Source organism: Triticum aestivum, chromosome 4B (genome assembly GCF_018294505.1).
Source record: "Triticum aestivum cultivar Chinese Spring chromosome 4B, IWGSC CS RefSeq v2.1, whole genome shotgun sequence".
Lineage (NCBI taxonomy): Eukaryota > Viridiplantae > Streptophyta > Magnoliopsida > Poales > Poaceae > Triticum > Triticum aestivum.
In genome coordinates, this window is record NC_057804.1 from 467,533,485 (window position 1) to 467,546,757 (window position 13,273).

The 13,273-nt window shown below is 45.3% G+C and overlaps 1 protein-coding gene across 3 annotated transcripts; it reads right to left on the bottom strand.

The window, feature by feature from the left end:
- Window positions 1-1,819: 1,819 nt before the first annotated feature.
- On the bottom strand, window positions 1,820-6,240 carry LOC123092763 (peptidyl-tRNA hydrolase ICT1, mitochondrial). Of its 3 annotated transcripts, XM_044514586.1 has the most exons (9): window positions 6,013-6,240; window positions 5,879-5,916; window positions 4,702-4,761; window positions 4,179-4,261; window positions 3,941-4,005; window positions 3,838-3,871; window positions 3,661-3,731; window positions 2,203-2,358; window positions 1,820-2,085 (listed from the first exon to the last, which is right to left on the bottom strand). In XM_044514586.1, the coding sequence occupies exons 1-8, from the start codon at window positions 6,162-6,164 to the stop codon at window positions 2,268-2,270; spliced, it is 594 nt and encodes a 197-aa protein (XP_044370521.1). In that variant the 5' UTR covers window positions 6,165-6,240; the 3' UTR covers window positions 1,820-2,085; window positions 2,203-2,267. The 3 variants fall into 3 exon arrangements, with proteins under 3 accessions (XP_044370521.1, XP_044370520.1, XP_044370519.1); XM_044514585.1 differs by having other exon boundaries at window positions 1,820-2,118; window positions 5,879-6,239; XM_044514584.1 differs by having other exon boundaries at window positions 5,879-6,238.
- Window positions 6,241-13,273: the final 7,033 nt, after the last annotated feature.

A 13,273-nucleotide genomic window follows, 5' to 3' on the forward strand; every position in this document is an offset into this window, starting at 1 on the left:
CTAGATAATAGTTTGTCATAGAGAAAAGCGTGTCATTAGGTATGGTCCATTCTTCATCCGAGTTAGGGAGATGATCGCCAATCTGAACTACATCTACAACGTAGAGGCCATGAACATGCTTCAAATGCGCTGATTACCATTTTCCATGCTTGTGAAGACCTTTAGGAACAAGGAGGTTACTAGAAGATAGCATCCACACCTCCGTGGAAGAGCAAGTTACCGCGTTCCTTCATGTCGTCAGTCATAATTAGAGCTTCAGGGGTTATTCACAACACATTCAAGAGATCCAATGAGACAACTTCTCGGTATTTCAAGCAAGTGTTGTATGTTGTTGGGGGCTCAGAGGAGAGATGATCAAGGCACCAACCGAGCAAACTCCGCACAAGATTCGCACGAGGCCAAGATGGTATCCGTATTTCAAGGTGAGCATTACTTGTATTTCATGTCATAACATGCTTGCAATGTTGTCGTATAGCCATAAGAACACGTTTTCACGCCATCACACGATTGTATTGGCGCCATAGTTGATACTCATATCACTGCTAGAATGTCTAGGACACATGCATCAGCAACATACATGAGTATAAAGCACTAGACTAGCCAAAATGTGCTTGTTGCTGTTGACTTCGATCTGAAGTCTACATATGTGTTCGCTGGCTGGGAAGGATCAGTCCACGATGCTACCATTCTTGCTGACAGCATGACAAGGCATGATGGCATCAATAGCCGCGATGGTAAGTTCTACATAGGAGATACTGACTATGCATCTCGGCCTGGTGTTCTTCCACCCTTCAGAAAAACCAGGTATCATATGAACACGTTCTTTTGTAGGAACACGCAAGAATTATTCAATCACAGACACACCAACCTTAGATTCATGGTTGAGAGGACATTTGGAGCTCTGAAGAATCGATTTAAGATCCTAGATCAGAAGTCGTTCCACCCTTACCCCACTCAAGTTAAGCTGGTTCTTACTTGTTGCATTTTACCCTTACCCCACTCAAGTTAAGCTGGTTCTTACTTGTTGCATTTTGCATAACTGGATCTTGCAATGGGTTTTTTACGAGTTAGTGCCGAAGGGGGAAGATGTGACACCCGATGATGATCACTCCGGTCATGGTGTGCAGACACGCGACAATGAAGTTTGGAAGAGTAAAAGGTTGGAATGTGCTGAGGCAATGTGGGCAAACAAAGGAACTACAAAGATCTGAAGAACAACAACAGCAGGGGAGGAAGCAACAACAACAGTAGAAGAAGATGAAGAAGAACAGGAGGACCGGAAGAAGCAGTAGCAAAGGATGGACCCCCCCCCCCCCCCCTATTTCGTCATCGATGAACTATCCCCTATTGAGCCACATGGCTGTTAACTTGTAATGCTATTTGTCAGGAGCTAGGATGAACTGCTATTTCACTGCAAAACTGTCTAATTCATATTGTTTTGTGATGTGATGTTCTAATAATGTAGTGTGTAGTAGTGTATGTTGTGGTAAAGTCACCACATATGCAGTATGAAATGAGGAGAGGTGAGCATATCACATGCCGTGCTCAACCAAACACCATGATTTGCATGTTCACAGTCTTAAACCCGAACTGCATGACAACCAAACACAAGCATGAAAGTGCTCAGTGGTGCGATGCACGGTACCAAACGATGTGCAGAACATGGTTTTTATCTTGCATTAGCTCAACATGTCCCTACTCGGCCACAGATACAAATTGACAAAAATCTGAATCCGTGCGAGTAACCAAACGCGTGCTTACAGTCTTACCACATATTACTAGATTTCTAGTCCAGTGAACATGTGATGCATCTGATATGTTCAGGGTTCAGGACCAACGATGTGTACAGTGCGTGTTGGGACAGAAGCAATGTTTCTCGTCAGGCGCTGGTTTCCAATGGATGAAACAAAAACTGGCTGTGAAGCTATCCCCACCAAGATGCCATCACACTTTTTGGCCCTTGTTCTTTTTTACATTTACTATGAAAACAAGAACTGGCTGTAACAACGACCTAGTATCTTCACCAAGATGCCTTCACCATGCTACTGGCGCAAGACTCCGCTGAAGGTACGTCCAAGAAACACGCTGAGAAAATGCCAGTAATCAGTGCCTCTGAATCTGTGCAGTATTCATGTTACTGACATATAGACATCAGGAAACTAGTACAAAATGGAGATTACGGGAAACAACAGCAGCAGTTACCATGAAGAAGGCTTGATCACATCAGTACAACAGGTGACAGAGAAGGCGCTTTTGTTATCCTGCAATCAGTCCCAGCTGGGTTTGTTCCTCCTCAATTCTTTCTTCTGTGAGAGTACCTTCTTGTTTTGCATTCTGTTCCTCTCAGCGGCTGCAGCACTACGATGACACATTGATCAACTGAGTCAATGAGTGTAGTTTGACAATTTTACCTTCTCATGTGTTATTCAGAGATGAAACGGCATATATTTCAGGCCTGTTTGGTGGCCCATTTATCACCACAAGTTAGAGGCAAAAAATTTGGCTAAGCAATATGCCTATGGCAAGCAGGTTAGGTAGGCATTACATGCCACAGTTGTGGAAGCAAACCAAATAGTGACATAGTAGGGCAAACAAACAAGCCTGACTCCACGAAACATGGACCATGGGCCTAAGAAAGTGTGACAAGTCATAGTTGCAACAAGTAACTAATATGGAGAACGAGAATAAGGTTAGGGTCATGTTTGGTTTGAATCCTCACATTCCAAGAGAGCATGCCACAGATTTGTTGCGAGCAAATCATCTACCACAAGTGTTGGTGCGTGGCAGGTTTTGGCACAGATCAGAAATGACACGAGGCTAAGGAACTGTACCCATGGCATGTACATTGGTTTAGACAGATGGTGTCTACAATACCACTCCAGACAACACATACAGCAGTTTGTTCTGTAACTTGTCTATTTTTTAGACATAACTACCTGTGAGTATAGATTAAAGACAATGTCCATACAATGGCAAAATCACTGTCTGTAAGTTGTCTGAAAAAATCCTACAGACCGTCTGTAAAGAAACTATTTCTCTCTACTTTCTCTTCTCCACATCACTAAAATTCCAATGTGGCACCCCTTACAGACGGCTGACTAGATGCTATTGCACATGCCCTAATAGGCAGGACAGGACACAAGGCTAGGAACCCATGGCACCATACAAGTATGGCTAGGGACGGAGCATCGTGGAGACCAAACTGGGCCCTGGCAGGGTTTCCCACATATAGCCAATTTAGTGCTATGGCCCGTGATCTACTGCTTGGTTTTGTAGCCCGTGTGTTGCTTTGGCCCATTAGTTCAGCAACTAGCCCCGTCTTTGTTGTGGTTGACGCTTCGCCACTGAGTGTGGCAACAAGCGAAACAACAGCCTAAAAAAAGTCAAACTTGCCTAAGTGAGCAGTGGCAAGTTGTGGCTTCAAATCAAGTATACTTAGCAACTAGCAAGCGAAGCAAACAGCCCCTTATAGAGTATAATGTACAGAAGGTTTCAACAATATCTACACTACATGACACCGTTTACAATTTCCTTAAATGACTTGCACTTATATAAACAAAAGAGCTAGCTCAGTTAAGATTAGCTCATCACTTGCTACTTGTGTGGAGTATTGGTGCCTAAATAAATTTGGAGGAAGCAAATGGCCAGAAAGCAGCTTACATTTTTTCAATTTTCTTCTTTTGCTCTTCTGAAGGCGGTGGGGGAACATATGATGCAGCATCAATGATCGCCTGTTATCAAATATTTAATGAGTACACTATATGGAAAAAGGGCAACATCAACATGAACCCTATGCAAATTGCTTCTAGACAAAGATTTGAAATGGATGAGGTGTACCTGTATTTTCTGCAAAGCATCTTCAATATTGCCCCTAAGGTGATAAACATGTCAATTGCTGTCCAAATAAGACAACAAAAAGAAATAGCTAAGTGATATTTACTTCTGTGTCCTAGTTTTGGTAGAAGACATCACAAGTTCACCATCCTTATTTATCCTGTTCTTTTCCTGGGCGTACAGAAACTTAAATTGTAACGACCTCTCTAAATATGAAATATAATACAAAAATGCATACAAAAGAAAACAGATAATATGATTCATCCATTAAAGGTAAACAACATAATACAGAAGACATGATAGCAACATAAACAGATAAGATGTGCAAATTAAGGTTTTCAAACCGTTTGCAATATCCGTTCCTTAATCCTCTCTCCGAGCCAATGAGCTTTCTCAACATTGAACCGCATGTCAACCTTTGTATTAACTGCAAAATAGTGGTAGACATTTTAGCGTGAAGTGGTAACATCAACATCTTTAAGTAATCACTATCTGGACATCCTTAATATAAAGAAATGGAGAATCTGGTTTGAGGGACTGGATGGTTAATGGATGGTACCATCCTATCTCTGAATCCGACCCAGTTGTTTGGTTTGATAAATGGAGTACATTTGGCAAATTTAATGGACCATCCGATGATGGACTCACCCCATCCTAGGACAAGGTGATCCCTCAGATAAAACACCCCATCGATGGGCCAACAGCAATTATTTGAACATGACAAGCGATGAAACAAAAGGTGCTACTGATGAATTGGAATTGTTCAACAAAACAGATCAGTCATTAGTTTCACAATGCTGAACCAACAACAATTCAGATATACTAGGCAATGCGGTGATAAATAAGGAGAATGTACAGACAGCAAACCTTTATTAACATTTTGACCACCCGCGCCCCCACTTCTTGCAAAGCTAACAGTAACATGATCTGCACACATAAAGTGGGTTACTTCAGAACAGCTTGGCAACCCACGTAACGGTTGGATACATAGTCATCAGGAATCAAACGTTTAGAAATATCACTGGGATGCAGAATGCAGAACTAATACTGTTGACACTGGGGGAGCTATGTGAGGGCTAAACTGTGCCATGGCCCGGTCAATCCAAAACATATGCATAATAGGCTAGTTGGTGAGCAAAAACAATGCCTATGTACGAGTGAAAGCTTAGATTGGCCTGCCCTGGTTTTTTGTTGTAGCTCCGCTACTGACTGTTGACATAAATATTTGTAAGGTATGCTATATATATGATCGCAGTTTAGCGAATTCTTCAAACTATTTTCCTTCTTCCAGTTCATAGTCAAACACCTACAACAAGCCGTGACAAGAATATGCATTTTACTTGCAACTTGCAACAATCAGACCAGATGTTCCATTACCTCTTACAAGAACTTACAGGTTAGATAAAGCAATTTACTAACCAAAAGTTCACTATTACCTCATATCTGTACCTAGTATTTACTTTCTTTTTCTTCGCTTCGAGCTATAAGGCAAGCAAGCCTAGCTACTTCTCAAGCTTAATTAACTTGCTTTCCACAGTACCAGTTTCTGCTTAATAAAAGCAGATTGGCAACAGAGCAACCAAATCAACTTCATAGCCAGCATTCACCACACCACCAGCTTACAAATTCTTTTGCGCTACGCAAATGCCAGCAGAACGATGTCCTTAGCATGAAATGTATGCATGAGTAGTAGATACACATACACTTGAATGAGCAATCAGGAGGAACAACTCCGTAGGGGCAGACCGCTAGGTAGAATGGACCTACGAACGCAAAACAGATGCCCATTTCTCACTCCATAAATAGCATATTTACTGCAAAGGCATCGCAATCCTCCTTAGCAAATATGGCACCTCGTGATCCCCATCTTCTATGTTTCTAGTCATAAGCTACTCCATTCGGATTTATGTCTAAATCTTAATACAGGCTATTTAAATTGAACAGTACTAATCCATTTCTAAAGCATTCAGCAATCAATTCGGATTTATGTACCAATGACAGTACTACGCCAATGGGGCAAATTAGGGCGGTTGGGGTGAGTTACCCATGGTGATCTTGGGGACGGGATCAGAGCCGGCCGAGGCCGCGCGCTCCTCGGCGTCGCGCATCACCTGCTGTGCCAGTGCTAGTCGCGCTGACACCTTCTTACCCCTGCCGTCGCCGGCCTCGGCCGCCGAGCATCGGAGATGGACCAACCCGACCCTGCCAACGCTCAGGCCCAGGCCCAGGCCCGGGCTCGGGGAGGGGGACAGGGGCCCTCGGAAGAGAAGAGAAGGGACGTGACGGAAGCCGAGCCGTAGGAGGCGGGTGCTCCGCATGGCGGTCGCCATTAGCCTTTCTGTGGAGGGAGACGAGTGTCGAGCGACGAGACAGAAATCACATATCTGCACAAATCAAATCACAGACTGACCTGGTCACGAAAAAATTTCACTCTGCTGACCCTTTAGTGTGGCGCCCGACAGCCGGGCGCCGCACCCTACTGTGCAGCGTCCTTCCTTTAGGCGTCGCACATCCTGCCAGCGTGGCAGCCCTGGTCTAGTTGCGGCCCCACACGCACCTGTGCAGCGCCTAAGAGCTAGGCGCCACACACCTGTAATGTGCAGCGCCTAGCTCTTGGGCGCTGCACAGTCTGTGTTCCACTTGGGCTGGCCCCACCCTCTCTCCCCTCCCACCCCCACCCCACACACCCCCACCCGACCCAAACCCTTAGACTTGCGACCCTCCTCTCTTCCCCTCTCCCCCCTCTCAAATCCTTCTCAAATCTTGCAAATCCGGAGTATTTGACCGTGGATTTCGAAGCCAACCCCTCCCTTAAGGTAATCTCCTCCGATCCCCTCGTTTTCATCCATAGGAATTGTCACATTTGCTCGAATCTTACTAGTTTGGGGAAACCCTAGATTTTGATAGGATTTGGAAATTTGTGTTGAATGATGTTATATTTCTTTGCTAATTTGGGTTGTTTAGGCTTCCATAGTATGCTAGGGTTAGGGTTATGTGTGTTTGATGTTGGTGTTAGGGTTATGTTGGTGTTAGGGTTGTGGTTATTGTTGGGGGTTAGGGTTATTAATTCATATATATGTTAGGGCATATGTGTGCAAATATTTTTCTTGAGTATTTACTTGATATATGTGTGTTTTTGATTATTGTAGGGATGGAGAGAACATGTGTTTATGTTCATCATGTGGATAAAGAGGCCTTTTTGAAAGGCAATGTTGAGACGGATCCGGATGAGCTTGACATGGTGTTTGAGAGTAGTCCTAGCTATGCGGAGCTTTTGAAACAAGTGAGGAAAGATTTGAATTGGATGGACCCAAGTGATGTTGTTGAGTTCGAGGGAAGGCATAATGTTGGTTTAGGAATGCACATCCGTTTGGAAGACAATGCGTGTGAACTCCGAGCAACGTTGGGTTGCATACAAGAAGACGGTTGCTGAATCTCTAGACAAGGCTCTTGAGTTATTTGCCTCCAAGAAGGTTGAGTCTACTTTGAATTTAGACTTGAACCGGAACCCCTCCCCGTTGGTTGCTAGCACTCCCCCACCCATGAACCAAGATCAAATGAGTGAACCTCAATTCACGCAATAAGATTGGCCAACATTGAGCCCGACTCCAAACAACCAAAATGAAGGTTTTGAAGGGGAGAATGATGAGTACGAGGAGGATGACAACGAAGTTGACCTCCATGACAATAATGTGGGTGATCTCGACCAATATCATGTGCAAGAGACAATGGACCAATCCATCCCTTTTTCCCGTGCATATGCATCGGACTCGGATGACGATGGTCCTGATGAAGAAGTTGATGAGGAGGGGTTCACACCGAAGGAGGCCGAAGCATTCAAGAAGGTATTCGGGCGGGATCACAAGACACCATTGTTCAAGGATCTTAGTCTCGCGGATGAAGCCGTTGTGGATGGTGGAAAATGCATATCTCTTGGAGCTAGGCCAAGTTCTCACCGTGATTTGGAAGACGGCAAGAACGGGATATATCCCGGTTGTGAGTTTCAATCCTTCTTGGAATTGAAGATGTGGCTCGACAACTACTCGGTTACACATTATCGTCAACATAAAATGGCCAACTCGGGCGTGAATGTGCGTTACACGGTCAAATGTGAAGTGCCAACATGTCCATGGATTGTGCGTGCAAGGCCATGGAAAGGAGGTCCCACTTGGCGCATAGTGAGTTGTCTACCAACTCACATGTGCCGGCACAAGAATGCGGATGGCAAGCTTGTATACCAACAACACAGACAACTCACGTCCGAGTTCATTGCTTACAGGCTGTCCAACCAAATATCCACACATCCAACAATGAGCATCAAGAGTGTCATTGCCCTTATCTTGGGCGCTGCACACTGACTTAGCAATTTTTGGGGTGCAAAACCAACTGGAACGCTCCTGGTGCTCTCTGGACTGGAATGTCCAGGTGTGCAGCGCCTAAAGGAGAGGCGCTGCACTGTGTAGTCTGGCGCCTTTTCCTTAGGCGCTGCACCCCTGGACATTTATTAGGCTGCACCAACTCCCTCCCACCCATCCCCACCCCACACACCCCACCCTCCACACAAACCCGAAGCTCAGTGCCTCCCCTCTGCCCTCCTCTCTCCCCCTCTCAAATCCTTCTCAGATCCGGAGTATTTGACCGTGGATTTCGAAGCCAACCCCTCCCTTAAGGTAATCTCCTCCGATCCCCTCGTTTTCATCCATAGGAATTGTCACATTTGCTCAAATCTTGCTAGTTTGGGGAAAACCCTAGTTTTTTATAGGATTTGGAAATTTGTGTTTCTTTGCTAATTTGGTATGGTTAGGTTTTCATAGTATGCTAGGGTTAGGGTTATGTGTGTTTGATGTTGGTGTTAGGATTATGTTGGTGTTAGGGTTGTGGTTATTGTTAAGTGGGGGTTAGGGTTGACCAATAATTCTCGGTTTTGTAGGCATGGCTTCATCCAGTTCCATGACGAGGCCACCGTGTGCTAACCAAGAAGACATGCCGAACAAGTGGGAGGGCGCATCTTTGGACAAGGTGAAGGAGAAAGATGTCAACATCCCGCCTTGTTGGTGTGGAGATGTTTGCAAGGTGAAGGTGTCCACCGACCGAAAGAAAGCATGGACGGAAGGGCGGAGATATTTTGTATGCCCGAACTATGCTTATGATCGTGCACTTCCAACTAACGCCTATGACCAACCACCGGTAAGCTCGAGAAGTAAAATGTTACTCTCAAATGTGTGTCAACACTAACAACAAATTTTTATGCAGTCACCGCCTCCTCTATGCAAGTACTTCACGTGGATAGATCTTGAAGTGCCAGAAGATGTGAAAAAGGACCAATACGCAGATTGTCTTAGGCGGCAACGACGGTTCGGAGAATCATTTCGAAGAGGCTTGGAGGAAGAGCGTCGTCAGAAGGAGAGGATGGAGCGGAAGAAACGAGAGGAGGAGAGGGCACGCCAAGCGAAACTTGCTCGTGAGGAGGAGAGGGCAAGAAAGCTTGCAAAGGCTCGCGAGGCGCAAGAGAAGGACTCGGCACGTGACAAGAAGGGGAAATGGCCTCGCTCTACTCAGTAGGGACTTCGCTTCGGTGCACTCGTCGTCAACTATTTTCTAATGAATGTGTCATGAAGTTGTGAGGGCATGTGAGATGTTGGTGAACTATCTTCTAGGGCAAGCTGCCATTTGTCATTTGTAATGAATGTGTCGTGAACCATGTCGTAGTAATGTTTGAATTGTCTTAAGTTATGAACTCGTCGGCTTAAAATTTGTGTTTGTTCAAATTATTGTAATGCTGCAGTCATTATAAGTATTGTGGATGTGATGCAAGCCAACTGTGGCTCTCTGGATCGTCATGGAAGCAGTGCAGCGCCTAAGGACAGGGCGCTGCACTATATAGTGCAGTGCCCAAGTGTTGGGCGCCACACAGTATAGTGCAGCGCCTAAATGTTGGGCGTTGTAGTGCTGCTATAAGCAAAACTGCAGAAACAGATGCCATTTTGGCCTCCTGCAGCAGCACTCACATAATAAAAATACTGTAAACTGCACATGCTAAGCAAAGAGAACTAATAACTTGAACATCATATCATTTAAGACAATTCAACATTACTTCAGGTTCGCAAACACAAATACCACACTGGTAAGAGTTCACCAACATATAACATAACCTCACAAGTTCGTCAACCTAATTAAACGGCTACAATTAACATGAACAAGCACTAATGCCTTCCGCGCGTGTTCCTGGTGGCACGCCTGCAGGCAAGCTTCTTCTTCTTAGGAGCACGAGGATCCTCTTCGTGCACTTCCTCCTCCGCCTCCGCCTCCGCCTCCGCCTTCGCCTCCGCCTCCTCCTCCGCCTCATCATCCAAGCTAGCCATCCGCGAGGTCCCTACGACCACCTTTGGGTTGCCTCTGTTGTCATAGTCGTTGGGCGTGTACCGGCGTCTGGGCTGCCTAGGCTTGAACACATATGCAGACCGAGCTTGAGCATCCGCCAAAGTCATGTCATCATCAAGCTCATCGCCCTATCACACAACGAAACAATATGGTGAAGGCCGATGTCGTAATCAAGTGAGAATCACATCTAAAGGATTAGTCATACCTCTTGGGTGATCCCACCCTCATCATCCATATAAGCATATGAGGAACTCACATCGTCCTGCTCATGATGAGGTGCGGGGTCTGATGGTGTACCAGACCTAGAGGCAGATGGTTCATCATATTCAAAATCACGGCAACCGAGAAGGTTCGATAACCGCCTTAACTTCTTGGCCTGACGCTGTAACATGAACAAGTGTGTAAGATATCAAACTTCGCAATATAGACTGGCTCTCATAGTGAATGCGATATGTACCTTGAGGAATGCTCGTAGTGAACCATCATCATTGCCAGTTCCAATCGGTGTCTTCTCCAGAATAGACTGGCTCTCATCAGCTGCTTTCTTGATCTCGGTGCGCTGCGGATGAGAAAAAATGAATGCGTTAGCCATTCAAACATGTGTAATACGGTCAACAGGAAAGTAAAGAGGGGAACACTTTACCACATAGTTAATCACCGGAACAGCAGGGACTCCTTGCCCTAGCCTGACATCTCTGTTGTACTTCCCCTTTGCTAGATCCTCAAAGTTTACGGGTTCTTCAAGAATATCCTCATTATATGCCGGCGGGCATATCTCAACTCGAGTAGTTCCAATAAACCATCGTACGTAGTTATCAAAAGCAAGTGAGTTGTGCTCACGAAGCGGGGCGCGTGCAGTGCTACGAGCTTGCTCCACACAAAGCTGGAAGCGGGTAACATACGCAGAATGATGCTTGGCCCGGTCCTTTATTTTCCGTTGCCTTCTCCTGTCCAACCTGTGTGGTATAAAACCAAACATTAGCACAATCAAAAGGAGTCCCGATGATTAGACAATACGCGCACATGCTCTCTTACCTATGAAGTGCTTTATCCGTGTCCACCCAATCCGGCGGGTGAGGCTGGAAAAGACCAAACTGACGATACACGCGATGCGGCAAATGAAACTCAACCGCCCAGTTGCATATCAGTGGGCACCGCATAAGCCAGAGATCCTTATCCCGCAAGCACATCGGGTTGAGGCGGAACTCCGCGGTGTACCCCAAGCTCTCACCCGCGCCATATGGCTGCCATTCCACCTATGAAACAGGGCAACAATGCAAATTTGATAACTATTTTTCAAGCAAGCATGAGAAAGGACTAAAGTAATGACCTCCTTACCTGCTCAGGCGTAATCGTGTCCAACTCGGCAATGTACTTTTGGTACATGAGATTGACATCGTTCGTCATCTCGGAAACGATATCCCACTTGTAAGCCCACGTGGGGCGCCGTAATTCGTCATGTTCATCTGCATACCAAGGATCAAACCTGACGCTCTTCGGGCGTCCAACAGGCAGACGCTCCCAGCTCCATACAGAAAGTAGAAGCAGATTACCACCAATGCCTGCACTAGGTGTGATCCTGCAACACGCATCATCCAGCTACATATGAAAGAAAAACAATGTTAACTTGACAGCAAGCTTGCATTGCTAATGAATAAATGAGTTGATCACAAAACAGACCAACTACCTGTCGGTACAAGTAGGCAAGAGTCGCTGAACCCCAGCTCCATTTGCTATCGAAGACGGTCAACGCCTTCAGCCACATCCATGGAGCGTTCTTGCCAGTGGAGTCAGGAAACAAAGTCCTCGACACAATGTACCACATATACACACGAGCATGTGTCTGGATCACATCATCAGTTGCATCCGGAGGGCACGTCGCAAAGTTATTTTGAATCCACGTGAAAGCAGCTCCGGCTGCCTTCCTTTCCCTCTTCTTCTTCTCTTCTCCCTCCTCTACATCATCCTCAGCTTCGGTAGGAGCCATACCGATAAGAGCAATCATCTGCTCGCGCCACCCATCAGAATCGGTGCTCATACAAAGAGGCCTCCCGTTGATAGCAAGACCGGTGATCAACGAGACGTCCTCGAGCGTCACGGTCATCTCCCCGGTCCGAAGATGGAAACTGTGGGTCTCTGGCCTCCACCGATCAACAAGAGCGGACACCAGTGGAGCGTTTAGATTCGGCGTGGACCGGCTGGCCAACAGAATCCACGGGAGTAGTCCTGCCTGCTTGATGTACGGTGTGTACCGCTCATCATAAGGCATGGCAGGACCAGAGACCCCGTGATACCGAATCTTCAGAGGTTCAAGCTTCTGCAAAAAACAAGTAATGACAAATCTTAGGGCATGTAAATTTCAACTAAAGGCAAATTTGCAAAATATTTAGATTACTCATTATTACCTTATCCTTCTCGCGCATCATGTAGGCCCGGTGTTGCACGTCGTAGACATCGTCCAGAAGCCAAACCATCCTTACAATTTCAAACAATAAACATATAAAAGTTCATCTTCATCTCAAATATCGGTATACACTAAACATATAACATGTGTTCAACTACAAGAATCTCAACATCTCCTTCTCACACAATGAATATGTCATATGTGTTCAAATAAACTAAACATCTAATATTTCAAATAAACTCAACATCTAATATTTGAAATAAACTGAACATCTAATATATATCTAAACAAACTTCTCATATATGTCTACAAAAATCAACATCTCATAGTTATCTATAAAAATAGGCATCTCATATATATCTAAAAAAACTAAACAATCTAGGGTTTCAACAACAAGAATCATATATTGTGAACTAATAAATAACACTACGGTACTACCAATATGAATACACATCCTAAATCGAGCAAACCAAACAAATCAAGGGTTCCATCAAATCATGGACAAATATCTAGAATGGCAACAAATTTACGGAGCAAAAGAAAGAGAAGGGAAGAGTTTACCTAGTAGGATGGATTGGGGATCGAATCCACGGATCAAATCTTCAGATCTGAGAGGGATGTGGGGGGGATTAGATGGGGGCGCTGCCGCCGCCG